This window comes from Rhipicephalus sanguineus, chromosome 8 (genome assembly GCF_013339695.2).
Source record: "Rhipicephalus sanguineus isolate Rsan-2018 chromosome 8, BIME_Rsan_1.4, whole genome shotgun sequence".
Lineage (NCBI taxonomy): Eukaryota > Metazoa > Arthropoda > Arachnida > Ixodida > Ixodidae > Rhipicephalus > Rhipicephalus sanguineus.
Window position 1 is genome coordinate 72,788,906 of NC_051183.1, and position 19,190 is coordinate 72,808,095.

The 19,190-nt window shown below is 45.2% G+C and overlaps 1 protein-coding gene across 1 annotated transcript in view; it reads left to right on the forward strand.

Moving 5' to 3' along the window:
- LOC119403322 (venom metalloproteinase antarease-like TtrivMP_A) overlaps positions 1-19,190 on the forward strand; it is a 77,024-nt gene that overhangs the window by 1,724 nt on the left and 56,110 nt on the right. The window contains exons 2-3 of the mRNA XM_049418276.1: positions 1,725-1,843; positions 4,156-4,227. Of these exons, the coding sequence (XP_049274233.1) occupies positions 1,725-1,843; positions 4,156-4,227 (191 nt within the window). The remainder of the gene's footprint in view (positions 1-1,724; positions 1,844-4,155; positions 4,228-19,190) is intronic.

Below are 19,190 nucleotides of genomic sequence, written 5' to 3' on the forward strand. Positions count from 1 at the left end.
TCAAAGGTTCACCATACTCGTATCTCGCGATGCATTGTGGACAGTGCGGTTCTCAACCGCTTTTACCTGACACAACTGCGTTGTGCTGGAACCGTAATAAGGCGTCCTGAGAGATCGTGGAAGCCTTGTTGATTCAAATAAACGATCTCGAGTATGTCAGCGAGCCTTCCCTGAGCATACACCCTTGTGAGTTACCTTTCGTTAGAGCTAACCTGTCACCTACGCTTTCCGCTTTATAAAAGTCTCTAGTCTAAGCACGCGTACCGTAATCTCTCGAGTTCAGTTTTTCGCTTATCTTGACTGCGTTGCCTACTGCGTGTATCGTTTTTGTTGTAAGCGCGGATCAGGATCTTGTTGTGTCATGCTATTCACTCTGGGATAAGATGTACTTTTTTGGGTGACGATGTGGTGTTTTGATCTTTGCTGGTTTATAAATAGACGTGGATTCTGAGAATTATTTTAGTCTGAAGTTAGCGCTCATCTCGTGTTTATGTTCCTGGCTCGTGTCTACGTATTTTTTGCGCTACCTGTTCTAAGTTAGATCTGCTACAAAACGTAAATTCACAAAGAACACTCATGCGCGAATGCCGCCTGCTGCGCTCTTGACTTACACTGTTGTTGTCAGTGTTATCGGAGCGATGATATGTTGAGCAAACCGATGTGAAGCTGACCGTCGTATCACTCAATTTCGTTGCTTTGTACCGACATTAGACGATACCGCATCCTGTGGCGAATCTTCCCTCACTGTTACGTGGAAAATGGCAAGAGCATTTTGCCTATTATTTTTACACATAAACTTATCCAGATATTCCTTCTGGGTATGGTCATTCATCTTAGATTTCCATTATGTCGTGCATTCACTAATAAAAATTCAAAGCACATTGCTTTGTTGGCGTTATCCAACCATAGGTACGCTACAAATTACGTAAAGCTTCCGTATTTTTTAGGGCAATTTCCTTTTCCCGAGATGCAATTTGGAGTTTAATTTGAAGAATGTTGCGGTTGTTTCGTTTACCTTTCCGAATAATCAACATTGATGTTCTTTCTCGGTTGTCTTTAATTATATTGTACTATTTCATAAACTTACCGAATCGCTTCGCTTACTGAATTGTTTTGTCTCAATCTGAAAGCAGGTCAACCCACAGTCGATACTTTTCATCACACTTCTAATAGTGCGTCGCCTGGACGAGCGTATTTGAAATGGAGCAATTTTAATATACTAAATAATTCGCCAAAAAAGCGCTTCTCTTTGATTTGACATCTCATAGCATTCTATGCTCTTCGTTTTTCGTATCAAGCATCAATGAATTCATAGCCACGATGCTTACATTAGGGTGCGTCGCACCGCCACGGTGGTCTAGTGGTTAGGGCGCTCGACTGCTGATCCGAGGGTCGCGGCATCAAATCCCAGCCCCGGTGACTGCATTTTCAATGGAGGAGAAAATGTTTGAGGCCCATGTACTTAGATTTAGGTGCACGTTAAATAATCCCACGTGGTCGAAATTTCCGGAGCCCTCCACTTCGGCGTCCCTCCTAACCATATCATGGTTTTGGGACGTTAAACCCCAGATATTATTGTGACATACAGGTGCGTCCTTTTCTCTGAGATGTGTGATTATTCAGATGCCAAAATCTTGCCTGCAGTACTCATATATGAAGATGGTCTCACAATAAAATAATGTTTGCTCTCCTAATGCTGTGATGCGCGAATATTTTACTCACAGGCTTGTACGACGTTCCGATTATATATCCCGAAGTGCGTGTTGTAGCAGATTCTACATTCATGGCTGGCTTCAAGTCTTACAAGTACCTGGTTAAATACCTGATGATTGAATTTAACTGCGTGAGTAAACTTTATCCAAACTGAATTATCTGACACTTCCTCGGTGCAGTAAAAGAAAGTGCAAACGGCTTCGATGTTCATTGGAACTGTATGACCGCTGTCATTTCAAGGCTGATCGGAAAAGTGCGTTATGGGACTTTAGTTAATCTAAACCAATCTAACGTTGAGCAATCTTCACGAATTGTATGCAAATAATAGTTGTGACACTTACGTTAAATCTGTTAAAACTTGTTTTTCACTGATTTAGATACACCATGAGCTGGCGATAGGCTTGAGCGACTGTTGCCCATGCGGATGGTCCAAGGTTGTATTCCCAGGATCGGCCGTTAACCCACCGGTTATTTCCTAACGGCAGAGATGTACCCCGACCTGGCGCTCGGCGATTGGGGCGTACGATATCGAAATGGGGCCCGATGAGGTTAATGGGTCACGGTACTAGCGAAATAAAAGGTGGGGACGAGACGAAAAAATTGGCCGCGTATCTGCGTGCTTCGCTGCAAATGTCGTGTAAAGACGATAGAAGAGGTGCTGTGTGAGATATGGACGCCATCTGGCAATACGTCGGGAAACATGAGTGCTGTGTTGCGTGCTGGTAGTCCCGGCGCAGCAGCAGCGTCCCCGCCGGTCGGTGACCAACGCGACTGGCGGGGACGCCAGCCAGCCCGAAAAAGCTGTTTGGTGCGAAGCGCTGAAGCAGAGAAACGTCCACACTGAACGAGTACTCTCCACACACTCTTTTATTTACACGTCGCCTGGGTAAAACAGGAACGCCAGAGCGGCGCCCACAACCGGCAGCCTGAAGGCCGCCCACAAACGCTGCTTTTCATTTTTAAATATTTTTTTCACCTTCTTGGCCTTCTCAAAACTAAAGTTTTTCAAAACCAACCCATGGCATTCGTACAGTGCAATACAGAACCGAAACCGAAACACAACCAGGAGCTCGTGCGAAGGGCACGGAGGAAGGCAAATTTCAGCGCAGTCGCATTTTCAGCTTTGTTGAAACAGCGCTCACTAGACGACGACGAAGTAAAAGAAGGCACAGGACAGGCAGCGCCTGTCCTGTGCCTTCTTTTACTTCGTCGTCGTCTAGTGAGTGCTGTTTCAACAAAGATGAACGCATACCAACTCGCTCAAGCTTCCATCTTATGCATTTTCAGCGCAGCTTAAGAAACTAGGGTCCTTAAAATTACGTATGTATGCATTTTCTATTAAAGGAACACGCCACCTAATTCTTACCTAGTGATGTTGCACCTCAGATATGCATGATATTTACTTTTTGATCGACAACGTTCACAAGTATGAACAGCCGTACCAGTTCAAGACGGCTGGCCCTTGGGCAAGTGGTTCAACTTTGGCCGAGTGGCTGAATCGAGGGACGTGCCGACAAACAGAAAGACAGACAGACAGAAAGACAGACCAAAATTTCTGCGTTTAAGTTACCCAAGAAAGGCTATCGTCTTTAAAAACACGGGACTAGCGTGGTCAGGTGTTTCTTCTTCTCGTTCCCGTCTCCTATTTCGCTAGCACCATGAACCATTATTCTCGAAACCAACTAGCCCAACTTCCCGCCTTAACCGATGAGGTTGTCGGAAATGGTGCGGCCGTTCCTTATCACACCACAGGCGTGGTTTACAAGTGGAGCAGCCACCGTCTCTATGGGAGGCAGCGATATCTTGCCCCGTGTACCTACCGCTAAAATAGGTACCGGCGCGCTTCAAACTGCCGAGCACCAGGCTCCCTCGTGCACGGCAGTTCGAAGCTTTAGTCACTTGGGATGACGACAAGACTGGCTGGCATGGGATCCACTAAAATATTCCTATATAATATTTTCGTACTTGTCCTTTTCGGATCAATTTGCGGGCCGCACTATGTATTAAAATAAAAATAGCGTGTCGAAATATCCAGCTCGAGAAAATAATGTAAATGTCTCTGACTTCGGCCAGATCTGTGTACGTAGTTTTGTAATTGGGAAAGAATAGTGGACGTTAATTATATGGTACGTTAACTGTTATAAAAATTGGGCACACAGTTTTACGTTAATAAAAATGTCCTGCAAATCTCCCGACTTTTGTTAGAACACAAATTACCTTATATTCGACCCGTAAAAATCACTGTATAAAAATCTGAATAACCACATTCAAGTACAACGGCTTTGTGACAAGCGCAAAAACTAAGACAAATGGATTTTTCACTCCCAGTAATGCTTTCACACCATACAGTCAAGCTAAGTTCAATAAAGCTCGCATTGAGAGGGAGAGCGTTCACAACACTTAATTGTAATAACGGAATCATTTCATTACTTTTTTTTTCAGATTAACCTACGCTATCGTACCGCAACTCGACCAAAAATGCGAATTTGGTTCCGTTCGGTTGACGTAACAGTGGTGAGTTGCAACATTTATGAAATTTTCCCAGGTAAATCAATAATTGCGATCAAGGAAGCGAAGACAATAATACCTTCTGTTAATTATTTGCCGGCTTCGTTGTAGCGTGGTATTTGTCATTGTTAAGACTGTGCTTTCTACATTTTAGTTCGAAAACACTTCTACCCTACTTATACAGACTTCGCGTAGGTAAGGGAATAACATGTGGTTTCAGTTGCACCCAGTGGTGCAATTGAGAGGCATGCCAATCAACAAGCAATCCTCGACATCGCAATAGCCTGGCATGATACCAACGACAATTAATTATTAATTAATAGTTAATAAATACTAATTAATTAATTATATTAATTAAATAATTTACTCTCGTACCCACAGCGCCATTCAGGCATTGCAGTGGGGGGGGGGTTATACATAGCAGTTTGAACACCCAATGGTAGTCCACAAAAGCAATCAGTTACAAAAAGATTGATGAAAAATGCGCCATATATTACAACAACATCGGTAGACAAGAACGAAAACACACACACATGCTCACACGCACACACACACACACGCACGCGCGCGCGCACACACACACACACACAACACACGCACACACACACACACACACACACACACACACACACACACACACACACAATCATGAGCACTAAGAAACAACACTAGCATAATGAATGTCAATGCACGGTATAGTGCATAGAGAAGTCTAGGACATGTCAAGGCGCACATGAGGTTTCATCTTGGAATGATCTCAGCCAAGTGTCACCCTGGACGAGTCTCGTTAGGTTCAGGTGAGAATTGGCTTGTCCCGTGCCCAAAATTGAGTATATGGACATAGGCGTATCAATTGGGGGCGGGAGGAGGGAGGTGTGATGGGGCTAAGGGGGGCGCTAGCGCCCCTCAGTGATACATAAGGGCGTCTGAGCCCTCTCCTCTTCCCCATTTTCAAGAGTGGTCATTGTCGGCTGCACAACGGGAAGCCAACAGGTCAGGCGAAATTGTCGTACAACTGAGCAATTTCGTAATTATATAACCAACTTTTATAACGTATCTCTTCCACGGTCTCGCTATGCAGATTGTCTTCCATCTCTCACGATAGCGAACTATAGGCTCTCTGAGGTGCGGACTGCCTATGCGACGCGATCGCGCCCTGTGCAACGGAATTTCAGACTAGCCTACAGTTGAGCATTGGCTCTATATGATCAGAGCATTCTGGTATGCTTGATTTTGTTCTGCTTGCCAGAAAATTACATTAACGGCGACGCAATTATGAGCAGAAACCAACAAATGCTTTATGGACTGGCCAAACACGCTTACTGGTTCAAAAAATTCATTTTTTCCCTTCTAGAACACATAGAATCGTCACTGCTCTTTATTCCAGGTGCCTTGAGTCGATGAAAGTGCAGAACTGCTGAGTGTTTTAGTTGGCCCGAGCCGCGATACCTAGAAATGTTTCTGCCTTACTCTTCGATAAATCAGCTTTACATTGAGCGCAAATGGACGGGACACAAGAAGACAAGACGACTACATGAGCGCTCACTACCAACTGGTTTTATTCAGAAAAAAAACAGGTATATAAAGCATAGTACACCACAAGCGCGCCTGCGCACACATCAAGTGAGAAGAAAACATTTTTTAAAAAAATGGTTATCTTAAATTTTCTTCTCACTTGATGTATGCGCAGGCGCTTGTGGTGTACTATGCTTTATATACTTACGTTTTTCTGACTAAAACCAGTTGGTAGTGAGCGCTAGTGTAGTCGTCTTGTCTTCTTGTGTCCCGTCCATTTGCTCTCAGTCTATTGCAGAATGAACCAACACGCCCAACAGAGAATTTTATTAAGCTTTACATTGGTTGTTATATGATAGCACGCAGCGATCTTGGCGACCTGCAATAGGGCGTACATAGGGCAGTGGACTCGAGCACAGTGGGAAGCGCGGATTTTAAGCTTGCCCCGCAACTTCAACGTTCGGTCGAGGGAGATGATCAGGGCGCACGGTTGCGGTGCCTGCTCCTGATATTACTCCCTTTTTGCAGGACTAATGTTTTTGTTTGAGTGTAGTCATGTGCTGAATGTGTACACGTTATTTTCACACCGCAAGTTGCAGCAGACATGTGACTTCGTCTAACAAGGAAACTAGTTTTTGTGACAACGAAAATGTTTGAAGAATATCAAAGAACAAAAGGCAAGAAATAAGCAGCATTTAAAAGAACGTATTTTTTATGTTTGCATAGTTTTGAATTAGTCTAAGCGATGGGTCGTATTCGATGCAGTTATTGCATGACATCACGCTCACGTGATTGGGCATGACTCCAAAGATTCCGACCAGTCATTACATCGAACCAGACGTATTATATATATATATATATATATATATATATATATATATATATATATATATATATATATATATATATATATATATATATATGTATATATATATATATAATGTTGTCCCCACGGTGGGTGGCGGGTGGAAATGCCACTGACCGAGTCGCTGCACCGCCCGCCAATCCGATTCACCCCTGAGCCAATCAACAACTGCGCGCGCGCAACGCCGGCGAGCCTGGTTATATCAAAAGAAGTGGCCTTGTGGTTTCAAGGATCGCCTACACCGATGCCAGCGCTAGAACACAAGAGGTCTTGCTTCCGCTTTCTATGTGCGTCATATATGTCGTAAATTCGCGACCACAGATGAAATGTGGATGCACATAGAAAACGAGAACTTGGGAAACGAAAAACATCACGCCGCCCACGCCGCTAACAATCGTCCACCCTTGAAGAATTTCAGTGGACAACCCTAAATATATATATATATATATATATATATATATATATATATATATATATATATATATATATATATATATATATATGTATATATATATATATATATATATATTATATATATATATGTATATATATATATATATATATAGTAGCAGGTATAACACAACGGAGGCGTTGTCAACAGTGATATAAATATTTATTTCCCAACAGTTTCGGGAGGTGACCTCCCTTCCTCAGGATATGAGTTAAAACCACGGTGTAAGAATATACTCAGGTGATGACACTCTTCCCCCAACGCATGGGAAACCGCAATCCACGCGTGTCCAGATAATGTTCAGGTTCTTATCAGATGACTTGCAGAGGGCGCTACGAAAAGCGGGGCAGTCGTCTCCATAGCAACGCGCATGCTGCTGATAACGTGCATTTTTCTGTGCCATTTTGCTGGATAATGTGCATCCGCCAAGCGGCTTCGAGGGGCGAAATCGAGAGAGCAACAGGAGAGGGCACGGCGAGAGCGGCGGCGATGACGCAGCACCACCGTGATTCGGCTACTCGCGGGCGCTCTCCGCCTCAAGCCATGAGATGGCGCACCGCTCAACGGACCGACGACCGAACATTTTCTGGCCGCTTAGGCGCGCGCAGTGTCAACACCTGAATATTCTTACACCGTGGTTAAAACTGACGTGGAAGTTCGAATTTACTTCTTGCCGCGTCACTCTCGCCTTCAAGGACATTTCAGAGAGTGGGGAGACAGATTACGGAAAGAAAAAAAGGAAAAAAAAACGGAAAAAAAGGAGAGAGAGGAACACCGACGCAGTCACGAGGCGAGGGGAAAAAAGCAAACTGCGTATGGCCTAAAGTGTTTGCCCGTTCGCGTCTTGCGCCGGGCCACCCAGAATTGTCGCGGAAGGCAGGATGAGGCATGTGAGGGAAGTGTTCCTTAATGGGTCGGCTTCCACCTTTCATCTCCGCCCGCTCCGTGTGAACAGCCTCCCAGTGGTAGGGGAGCGTAGGCACTTTACATCGTACAACTAGTGTAAAGAAAATAATCAACAAAGAAGGAAAGAAGAAGAGCAAGAAAGTAAACGGCACTGCATACGTACGAGCAAATCAAGAAACAGCCATGATCCCAATTATGATTCCGTGTTGGCAAATTCATTTTGGCTTAGCTCTCGGAGGCAAGAGAGTCTTCCAGGGTACTCATTAATGCCGGCTGTTAATGTTCTAAATTTAAAAATAAAATATGCCTCACGTTGTTCGCGCACGCGCATGTTTTGGAAACCGGACTCTAAAAGAGCTACGCTGATATTTTCAAAGCTGTGGTTTTGCAAGCGTAGATGTCTGGATAAGGGTAGCTTCGGCAGTGAAGTGGCGTGGTACCAGTGATTATATATATATATATAATCTTGTTAGGCAGCCTCGCAAAGTAATCCCAACTTTGGCTCTTCTAGCTAGCAGATCACTCCTTTCGCAAACCCGACCGCTGCTGCGAGCAAAGTGACCTTCGTGTTGTCTATAGCTCCATCGTAAATTCTTCGGTGAAAGCAAAAGACGTAGAAAATTCCCCCTGACGAGATAATTGTGCGAGCACGATCGACCATGCCCCGTATGTCAAAGTACAAGTCGAAGGCGCACATCCTAACTCCGGTGAAACACTAGACAGTTTTCGAACTTGAGACCCAAGGAATTTGCCAGCCGCCAGGACGCATGCGTACTACACAAGCCACTTTCGGACTCTTGCACTCGCGTTGTCCCAAGACACTGCAGCGCTTTCCTTTGGACGGCAAACGAAACCGCAGAGCGCACGAGCTCAAGAGAAGGAAATAAGGACAGCGCTTGGCAGTGACGCATGAAGCAACGGCTCACGTTCCCTGCGGCCGTTCATTATGGCCACTAATTTAACGCTTGATTTGGTTCTAGTTGGTACGTATTCCTGAGGATAAAATTACAGCGGAAACGCAATTCTTTCTCATTCGTACATCTACTTTACTTCTTTGTCCCTACACCCCTCTCAATATGATTTGATATGTTCGCGTATCTAATAGACTCTCATCCTTGCTACACATTTTGGGTTAGAGTTATTGTTGTGTGCGCATGTGCGGTAAGATTGCATTGGCGTGTGAAAGAATAAAGCAGTTATTAGTCAGCGCTTGTGGTCGTACGTTTCTTTTCTTCGTGGTGGCCTTGTGCATTTGTGCTGTAATTTTAGCCTCCGGTGTAACACCGATGTAACATAATGACATAAGACTACAAGAGCCAAAACTTTCCCACTAGCTCGCGCCACCACGAGCCACGGGACGCTCATCTTTTACAGCAAAAGCTGTTATGACGTTGGTGCCGTGGTTGTCCGCCGCCGGTGTCCGTAACAACTATCGCGCAAAATAGAAGAAAAACAAAATAGGAAGAAAAGTTTTCTGGATGCGACGAGGTTCAAAGCTTGGGCCTGTGCGTGGAAGCCCATTATTCTGCCTCAGAGACATGCCGGTGCTTAAAATTGCTTTGCGAAAAGACCCTATACAGGCTTCATGTCGGGAAGGAACCAAATTAACCTATGTAATGTAGCGTGGCGGAAGAGTAAAATAACAACCACGCGTCACACAACGCAAATTCTGTAACCAGGCGTCACACAATGCGAATCACGCAACGAGTGGGTTGCTGAATGGTTCCAACCCATTACACTGGGCTGTGCCATAATTCTTCATCGTCATCAGCCACAGCATCAACAAGGAAGAAAGGAAGGAAACAGAAAACGGAGAAGGCAGGGAGGTTAACCAGAAACACTTCCGGTTGGCTACCCTACACTGGGGGATCGAGGAAGGAGAATAGAAAGACGAAAAATAGAGAGGAGGGGAGAGAAAAAAAAAAGGGGAGGAGACATACAGTGAATTCACTACAGCGTGCGGGATTGTACCACAAGTCACAGGCGTTCGTTCAAGGCAGTCGTTCTCAAAACAAGAAAGTAATGCTATACGAAGTGAGGCTCGCCAATGGATACTCTCAGTTTGAACAGCGCTCCTGTTGCAAAGGCGGCCGAAGCAGCGAAGCAAACTAGCGTGCTTCAAGTGTCGAGCTGTGACACTTGATAGTTCGCGCTCATGGTCTGTTTGTTCGTTTAGCGGCGTCCCTTCAGCTCGAGTGACTTTCGTACGCTCCGTAACATGAGCGCGGACACCACGGTGAAAGCTTGAAACAACCCTCTTCCCCTCACCGCCAGAAAACCGCGCGAGCAGACAGCGGAAGGGCAAGGTTCTCCCTGCGTAATGAGAAGAAGCGAGCGAGCTCGCCGACGAATTTTAAATGCGCCCGTCGTGCTCCTAGCGCCATCTCGCTGGTAATGAAGAAACGCTTATAAGCGCCGGCCGTCTCTGAGTCCGTCCAGCGGTAAAGGGTGTGTATATAACGCTCGCCGTTAGCTACGTGGATGATCTACGTTTCGTGGCGTAGCGGTTAGCGCCGCTCGCTGCGGAGCAAGAGGTCCCTGGTTCGATTCCGCGCTTCGGAAGCATTTTTCTGAATTATTTTTCTTTGCGGATTTTTTATATATATACATACTTATACATATACGGTGCATGACGGCGACGGTGACGGCAAAATTCAGCCGAGACTGTCCATATAATTGCTATCGCAATAAAAACACCAGTGTTTTCACTGCCATGTGGGCCGTCGAGAGATGTGGACGGTGCTGTAGTAGCACCTGCACGGAAATTGGCCGATCATCCAGTCGCCGCAGTGCGTTGGACAGTACTTGTCTCTCCGAGGCAAAACGAGAGCAGTGGCATAGCAAGTGTTCGATGTTTTCTTCGGTGCCGCAAACATCGCATGCCGCACTGCCAGTCCAATTAACGTTGTATATGTCTTCGTAAAAGCAACTCCCAACCAAAGGCGATAGAGAAGCGAAGCTCCGCGTCGATGAAGGCCGGATGGAGGTTGGAGTTGCAGTGAAGGGTTCAGCTGATGTAGTCTGGTATGTTTTATGCTTGGTGCGTTCCACTCCGTCAGTGTGAGACTGCGGGCCAGTTGTCGAATTTGCCTTGCAGCGTCTGTCCTTGAAAGCGTAACTGGGACGATGTTTGCTTCCTGATGTGATGCGCGGGCAGCGTGATCGGCGGAATCATTTCCATTGATGCCACAGTGGCCAGGTAACCACTGGAAGTCAATATCGTGGCCTTTTTGAATTACACGGTGGTGCAGTTTCACGGTTTCATACATCAACTGTTCGTGGCATCCTCGTCGGAGTACTGACCGCAGGCACTGTAACGCCAAAGTGCACATAATGCCTTACAAGTATTTAGCGGTTACCGCGGTTCTCCGCAGGATGACGAAAAATTGCATAGTGGCCCTTTCCTACTTCACAAATATTATGAAGATTTATAGCGTCGTGGGTTCCTAGCAAGTGCCAAGGAAGATAATGAGGCTCCCATGATGAACTTCCTCAGTCTCAATAAAGTTAATTTCCTCTCTATCTCTCTCATGTTAACGTATGTTATAAATCGTGGTGAGAGAGTTGAATAACGACCGGGCGTCGCACAATGCGAATTACGCAACTAGTGGGTCGTTTAAAGGTTCCAACTCATTACAAAGGACTCAGCTATAGTTCTTCATTGTGAAGAGCCGTCGCATCAACAAAGTGTACATAATGCATTATAGATGGTACCTCGCTTTTCCGCAGAATGACCAATAATGTCGTGGTGAACGCAACCCAACTTGACAAAAATTGATTTGTGGCGTAGTGGGTACGCTGGTACCCTCTACGCCACAAATCTTGTGGTTACTTGTACTAGCAACCACAAGACAGATTATGACGGGCTTATAGTGAACTAGAATCACTATAGACGGGCTCTAGAAATGCCACTCTTGCAGTTTTCGCTGTGACTGTGGCAGCTTCGCAAACCGGTGGGCGACATGTACCCTACTTTTTGATGTGCTTTATTGACTTTCTGCTTGTTACACCAATTGAGATACGTGTCGTCTGCACCGAGTTCCGTCAGGTGGTTCGCCCCTTCAGTATTGCGGCTGCGGCAGCCGAAGACCCCGAGTGCGTACAGCGAGAGAATACTAGGGAACGGGAAAGGCAACGGTGGCTGCGAGAAGACCCCAAAGCGATAGAAGGCCTGCGCTAACGAGGTTCTGTTTCTGCAGTTTGGACACCCGTGTCGTGTCTGTGACTGTCCGTAGTTTAACTCGAGCCTCTCTGTGCTGAGAATCAACGTAGAAACAACCTCGAAGCAACCTATTGAAACAAGTAGCATAACCTAGCAAAGACCTAGAAACAACCAAGAAGCAATTAGATTAATATTCAGAACCATCCAGCTTCACTGTTCCAAGCCTTGCGCGGCTTAGTGTGAGCTTCGCGATTTTTCTATCTTAGACCTTTTTCGTTCATTTTAACCATGTTTTGATGAATGCTAGATTTGTTTTAGGCCTGTATTGAGCGCTTGACTGTGAACGTGATGACGTCACATGAGATGCATGGATGAACGACAAGCCGGGCCCTAAAGTTCTCCGCACTTAAGAAGGCTTTCAAGAACTGGCTCCAAGGAACTTGGAACAGGCAGTGCGAGCTGATCTGATTAGTTATCTTTTGGAGTATATTGTGTGTCACGCTTATGAGAGATCTCAACGCAGCGAGGACTTGCAGGCCTTCGTCGTGGAAATCATCTCTGGACGATGAAGTACATTGGGATGCATTCTGCGCTGCTCCCTGTGAGAGCGAAATGGAATTAAATGAGAGCCACTCGGCATCCGGCGACTGCGTTTTCGCAACACTCGGCATCCGCGACTCTGCGTTTCTTCGGTGCTTCGAATGAGATGCAACGAGTTGTGGTGGTGGTGGCAGTGGTTGCAGCTGTCGTTTCAGAGAAGTTTGGCTGTCTGTCGGAGTAGGAGGTCGCGGTGTCTTTCTAGGCTGGGCAGCCGTAAACCTAGACCTCCGTCGCGAGCGCGGGCGTCGTTGTCTCGTTCTCGCGATATCAGCGACCTCTTATGCATTGAACCGTGCAATCCATTACAAAATACTCCAGTCTTTTTTCAGTAACAGCAAGTGTCCTTGTGAATCGTTGTGCGATCAATGACAGTGGGGACATTTCGGGAGAGTTGCTCGGTAGAATTCCGCATTGTGTAACTCTGCACAGCGGGGCAAATCGGAATCTTCCTGCAAACTTTGTCCCAATAGCCCATTTTCTGGCATTTACTGCACAGGAGCGCTCATGGTATAAGCGGACGGATGATGTAACGACAGTTTTGTACGTTCACGTGCGATGGCAGAGCGTCAATTTTGAAAACAATCTTTACCCGACGCGAGTTGCGCAAACGTGGGAGTTTGATGATATTAGTTTGGTCCATAACTGCCTTCATTAGCGTCCCAAGGTCGTCACAAGAAATGGTAGCGTCGACATTGTATATTACCCCAAACAACATGTATTTATTCAGTGGAATCTGAGTGGCCCTTGATACCGTCGACGTCTGGAACCTTGGTCAGAGCAAGCAGGGTGCCTTGTACATAACATCAATGGCCAAGATACTCGTATACAGTTCATGCTAACGTGTGCAGCAACGCACGGTGACAATGAGCAAAATGAACGAAACGACAGGACAACCGCTGCGTTTACTCGCAACTAGTTTATTTCAAAGAAAAACATGGTTAATATGCGTACATAAAAGCTTACAACGTCTGCCCGTGACGTCTGGGGTGTGACGTGTGCCGTACAACAGTTTTTCGGTGATCATCAAAAAAAGACGCTTCGCAATCGCTTAGAACTACTGATGCTTGACTGATGCAATCATCTTTTCTTTTAGTGAGATGAACGGCCTCGATAACTTCCTTGGTGCGCTGATCCTTGTGATTGGAAAGTATTTCAGTTTCAGGAAACAGCGGCGTGCAGCCACGTTCTGAGCAGTGCCGTCCAATGTGAGAATATGCATTATTTGTTAGTGATCTCTTGTGTTCTAAAAGCCTTGTGTTAACGCACCGGCGAGCTTGGCCGATCTACAACTCTGCACATTTCATAGGATAACAATAAACAACTGCAGTCATACATTTCACAAACGGAGAAGCATGCTTAATGGTGCACTGAAATCAGCGGTTGTCCTGTCGTTTTGTGCCTTTTGTGCCTTGTCCCAGTGCGCTGCTTCACACGTTAACACGAACTTTGACCAACTCGCCCAACTGTCAACTGTACTGATACTCATACAAATTTCACCCATATACCCTTAACGTCGTTTGACACATGACACTCGAACTTCCCCAAATGATCTGTCGATGAGGAGCTCAGGATGTTCTATACAGTAACTGGTAAGAATAAGACGGTGTAGCTTGTTGAAGTCAGCTTTTGTCTTCAGCGTCGATTTGGTTGAAGGTGTTAAATACCCAGAAATCTTTATTTTGCCCTATGGCTATAAAAAGCGTGAACTGATTGTGGGGATCCTAACGGTAAGCCGAGTACACCCCTTGGTCTCACTGTTAGCGTCGCTGAGCTCGGTGTTCGATTTTTTTCAAGGTAGACAGGACTTTTAACACATAGAGGTTCCTAGAGCACTCGCACTGGTGGTTTTCTAAGTGTCTTACTGTGTCTGTCTTCAACATGTACAACGAAAACCAGTGTGAAGTTCCCACTATCTCAACAACCGGCACTCGTTTTGAATGTTCGCTCAACATATCTGCGGACATGGTCGCTTCCTGACGTCTGTTTATTTCCACACTACAGTCACCAATTACTAGAACTTCAACTCTCCGCGTAAGCTGGAAACACATACTAACAAATTTTGTTTGAAGTGTGGAGCAAATTAGAGGGCCGGGCTGTCGTAGGCTGTGATCGTATGCTGTCGTCGTAGCTTGGCGCAACCCAGGCAATACCACATATAGCATAGCCATCTGAGCGCACGCTCCCCCCCAAAAGAAGTCTTCTTCCTCTTATTCTTCGAGCGCCTTGATGGTGATCTCAACGGAGGAAAAATGACATATAGCATAGACAAGTGTAGCATATTAGGCGCCTGCTCGCGGCAAAGAGCAGTCTTCCACCTCTTGTTCTTCGAGCTTTATCACGATCACATTAACGCAGGCAGAACCACATATAGCATAGGCAACTGTAGCATATTGAGCGCGCGCCCGCGCCATAGAGAAGTCTTCTTTCTGTTGCCCTCACAGAAAAAACAGGAAAAACACAGCAAAAACTGCAAAAGCGAACAAGAAAGAAAGAGAATGAAAGAAAGAAAAAACCGAAGAGAAACAAGGCTGCCCAGCTCGGCACTTCCTTCAGGCTTGGCGAAGCTAGTGAAAAATTTCCTTAATTTTTTTAACCTATGTTATTGCCTTCAATACAAATTAATTTGCCCTGCCTAGTTTTGCTGCATTCCATTGTTTACTTCAAACTTCGTGTACATTCCCTCCATATATTTCCATGAGGATATGCTGTACAATTACAAGCTTACTTAATGAGCTAGGATTGCCAAGAAAATCTGAATCCAGCAGATTGCATTCATCACCCCCGCTTGAATGCTTTCTACACCACAGGTGGTTTTACGCTTCCTTCGCCATACGTCTACCTATGACCAAGCCACGATGCGTGTGATGACGTCATCATGTAACGTCACGTTAGCTGACCTCATGGTGACAACACAAATTTTGCCGAGCTGAGCGTAACCCCTTGACGTCATCATGTGACGATGATTTTTTCCCTGCGATCGGCCCGCCAACCTCAGCTTGACGGTCCCTGCGTGGGACTAGCCGGGTGGCGCGGGGTATTATCTGCGTGTTCTCTAAACCAGAATAAAGTTAATTCAACAACAACTCGAGATGAAGCTGACGCCGCCGCCGTCGGTCACTATTCGGGTTTGACGAGACATCTAAGGCTTTCGCCTTAACTCTTTCGTGACCGCGCCGAAAGAACGTGGGTCACCGGTGACCCGAACGCGCCGAGCGATAATTAAAGTATACGGGCGCTCCTAGCAACTAATTGCACCATCTGGCATATTCTGTAAGCACCAATGTTTCGTTTTCTGCGAAGTCAGTTTTCCTCCCGAGCGCTGACGTTTTGAACAGCGACTCAAAGATGGCGGTTCACTTGGTTCGTTCGCTAAAATTGGCAGACGACCCGCAAACGAGACGCTCTGAGAAATGTTGTTTCTGTTGCGTCTGCCAGCTGTTTGTCTGCTGCTTCTAGCAGAAGTGACTCTGAGGCTCATGTCAAATCTTGGAAATGTAGTTTGGATGATAATAAAAAATATAGAACGATCCCGCATCGTAGTGAGGTGTTGATCAGCGGGTCACGTTTTTTTGGCACACTCATTTTTTACTGCGATTCAAACGTCTTGAGGATGTTCGCAACAATATATCTTCTATTTTCAGTGGCTAAACAGTATATAGTGAAGATTTGGTGACACCATCTTCAGCCAGTAGAGAGTAATGTTCAGCCAAAAAGGGTGCCCGCCCGTGTCCTTAGAATAGTGTTCCGCAGTGAAACGATATGTATCAAAAGGAAAACCGGCGTCTGGGGCATCTTTTTCACAGCCAAATAGATAAACAGAATTTGTGTCAACAGAATTTATTATGCGTGGTTGAAAATCCTGCAGAAACAATCTTATGCCGAGGATGATGATTGTTGGGAATTAGTCACGGCCGCAGATATGGTGAACTTCATTTTCCTGCCACTTTATATGGGCATTGTGGAGCTTCCACGATTACAAGTGCCCAAAACCAGTACATTCAGAACAGGTCATACCGATTGACGATGCGGAGAAAATAAAAAAGTGCTATGATATCAAGAAACCTGACAACCGGACAAATGCGACTTATAACGCCTGTTTTTCCTAGTGGCACATCGCCTTAGAAAAAAAAAACATTTTTACATATTGTGCATTTCAGACATGGTTTCACCTATTTTGACATTGAGATGTCAAGACTTCTTTGAAGCTTACAAGTCCAGAATATTTTTATTGTGTGCGGTGAAGCCATAATTTACGAAGTATTGGTGCGATGTTCAGTCCTACATTTTGGTATCTTATCTTCCTTTCTGTGCTGTTACTTAAAATAATTTGCTAAAATAACTATGTATCAATAAAAAAATGTATTCCTCTTCCCAGTTATATTTATTGTATTACTTTGTATGGAAAAATTGTAGAGGGAGAAATATAACCGTGCAACCTCACGGAACAATGCATTTTTCGCTGGGCAGCCCAAGAAATATAACTCATAAGATTTTTGAGCAAAGTAGCTATTTGGGCGAGTTGGTCAAACTTCATCACCTTGTGTGTGTACGCTGTTTTATGATGAAGCTTTTTGACCTAGATCATTCAAACATTCTACTAATATACAAAACTGTTGAGTAAATATTTGTATATTTCAGATTATTTTGTCTTTTTGTCTCACGTTGGGAGGACAACATTAATATGTTCAGTGCAATATTCAATAAATCTTGTTTGTCATTAACATTCTTGCCTATTGTAGCGTAAATAATTTTTCGAAGTAACACCATAAAAAGCACAATCACTTAGCTTTATATTGACCAATAATATTATATTTTATCTGTCATATTACTCATAATAAAAAATAATTTTAAAGCATACAAAATGTGGCCATTTTTCTCACTGTTACAAAAGAGTTGAAACTTAATGTCAGCACGTAAGCAGTGCCGTGAGTCTGTGTCAATCCCATCGTATTTGGGTGAAGCGGATAGATCGCTTACTTATACTTCTGAAAACATTCGTGTTCCTGATAGTTAAGGAATGGGTGGACGTAAAAATTGTTTTCTTTTTTCGCCAACACATTCAAATCTGAATATAAACAATTCATCGACCTTTCCTCTCATTGAGGATGGTTGACCCGCTAAGGTGTTGTGTTGCTTGGTAGATGTATTACTAAGCACAAATAATTGTGGGAAGACATTTTTAAGGAGAAATATAGCCGTGTTATACGAAATAATGGAAGTCCTCCAGCTTTTCTTTCAAAAAGTCAGTTTCGCCTCAAGGGTGAAGCAATGAATGTGCTATCAAGAAATTGGAATGTCACAGGCAGAACGGCAAGCAGCTAGAAACTTGCTGTGCGCTGCTCAAGCACAAAGGACGCAGGAAAACAAAACACACAAGGCGAGTACGAACTAAAAACTGTCACAGCTCGGCACTTGCAGCGCGCTGCTCAAACACAAATAAGGAGACACGAAAAGAACGCACAGGTATATATAGGACCAGAGCCAACTTTCACAGTTGTTACTTTAACTAACTCCTACTTTGGCGCTTCTACCTAGCAGATGAATCCTTTCGCAAATGCGGCCGTTGGAGCGAGCAAACTGACCTTCATGTGGTCAATTGCATCAACGCAAACTTTGCGGTGAAAGTACAAGACGTAGAAAATTGCCCCTCAAGAGATAATCGCGCGAGCACGGTCGACCACGCCCTCTATGTGAAAATACAAATCGAATGCGCACATCTCAACTCCGTCGAAACACTACACAGTTTTAGAACTGGAGACCCAAGGAGTTTGCCAGCCGCCAGGACGCATGCGTACTACACAAGCCACTCTCGGACTCTTGCACTCGCGTTGTCCCAAGACACTGCAGCGCTTTCCTTTGGACGGCAAACAAAACCGCAGAGCGCGCGACCTCAAGAGTAGAAGATAAAGCCGGCGCTTGGCGGTGACACGTAAAGCCACGGCTCGCGTTCCCTGCGGGCGTTCATTCCGATCACTAAGATACATTTTTACTTGGTTCTAGTTGGTACACATTGCTGAGGCTAAAATTACAGCGGAAACGTAATTCTTTGCCCTTCTTACTTCTTCACTTCTTTGTCCCTGCAACCATCTGAATAAGATTTGATGTATTCGCGTATCTAATACACTATCATCCCTGTTACACGTTTTGGTTTCGAGCTATTGTTGTGTGCGCATGTGCGGTACGTTTGCCTTGACCTTCTATATGCATTGGCGTATGAAAGAATAAAGCAGTTGTTAGCGCTTGTGTCGTACGTTTCTTTTCATCGTGGGTGCCTCGTGCGTTCTTGCTGTAATTTTAGCCTCGGGATTCTAGTCACGGTGTAATTCTGGTTCAGCCGTCTCGTTTCTTCCCTCCTGTGGCATAAGTTTACAAGAGCCAAAGCGTTCCCACTAGCTCGCGCCACCACGAGACACGGGACGCTCTTCATTTTCCCTGACCTTTTGGCCACGAGTGGCGCGGCGCTACAACCC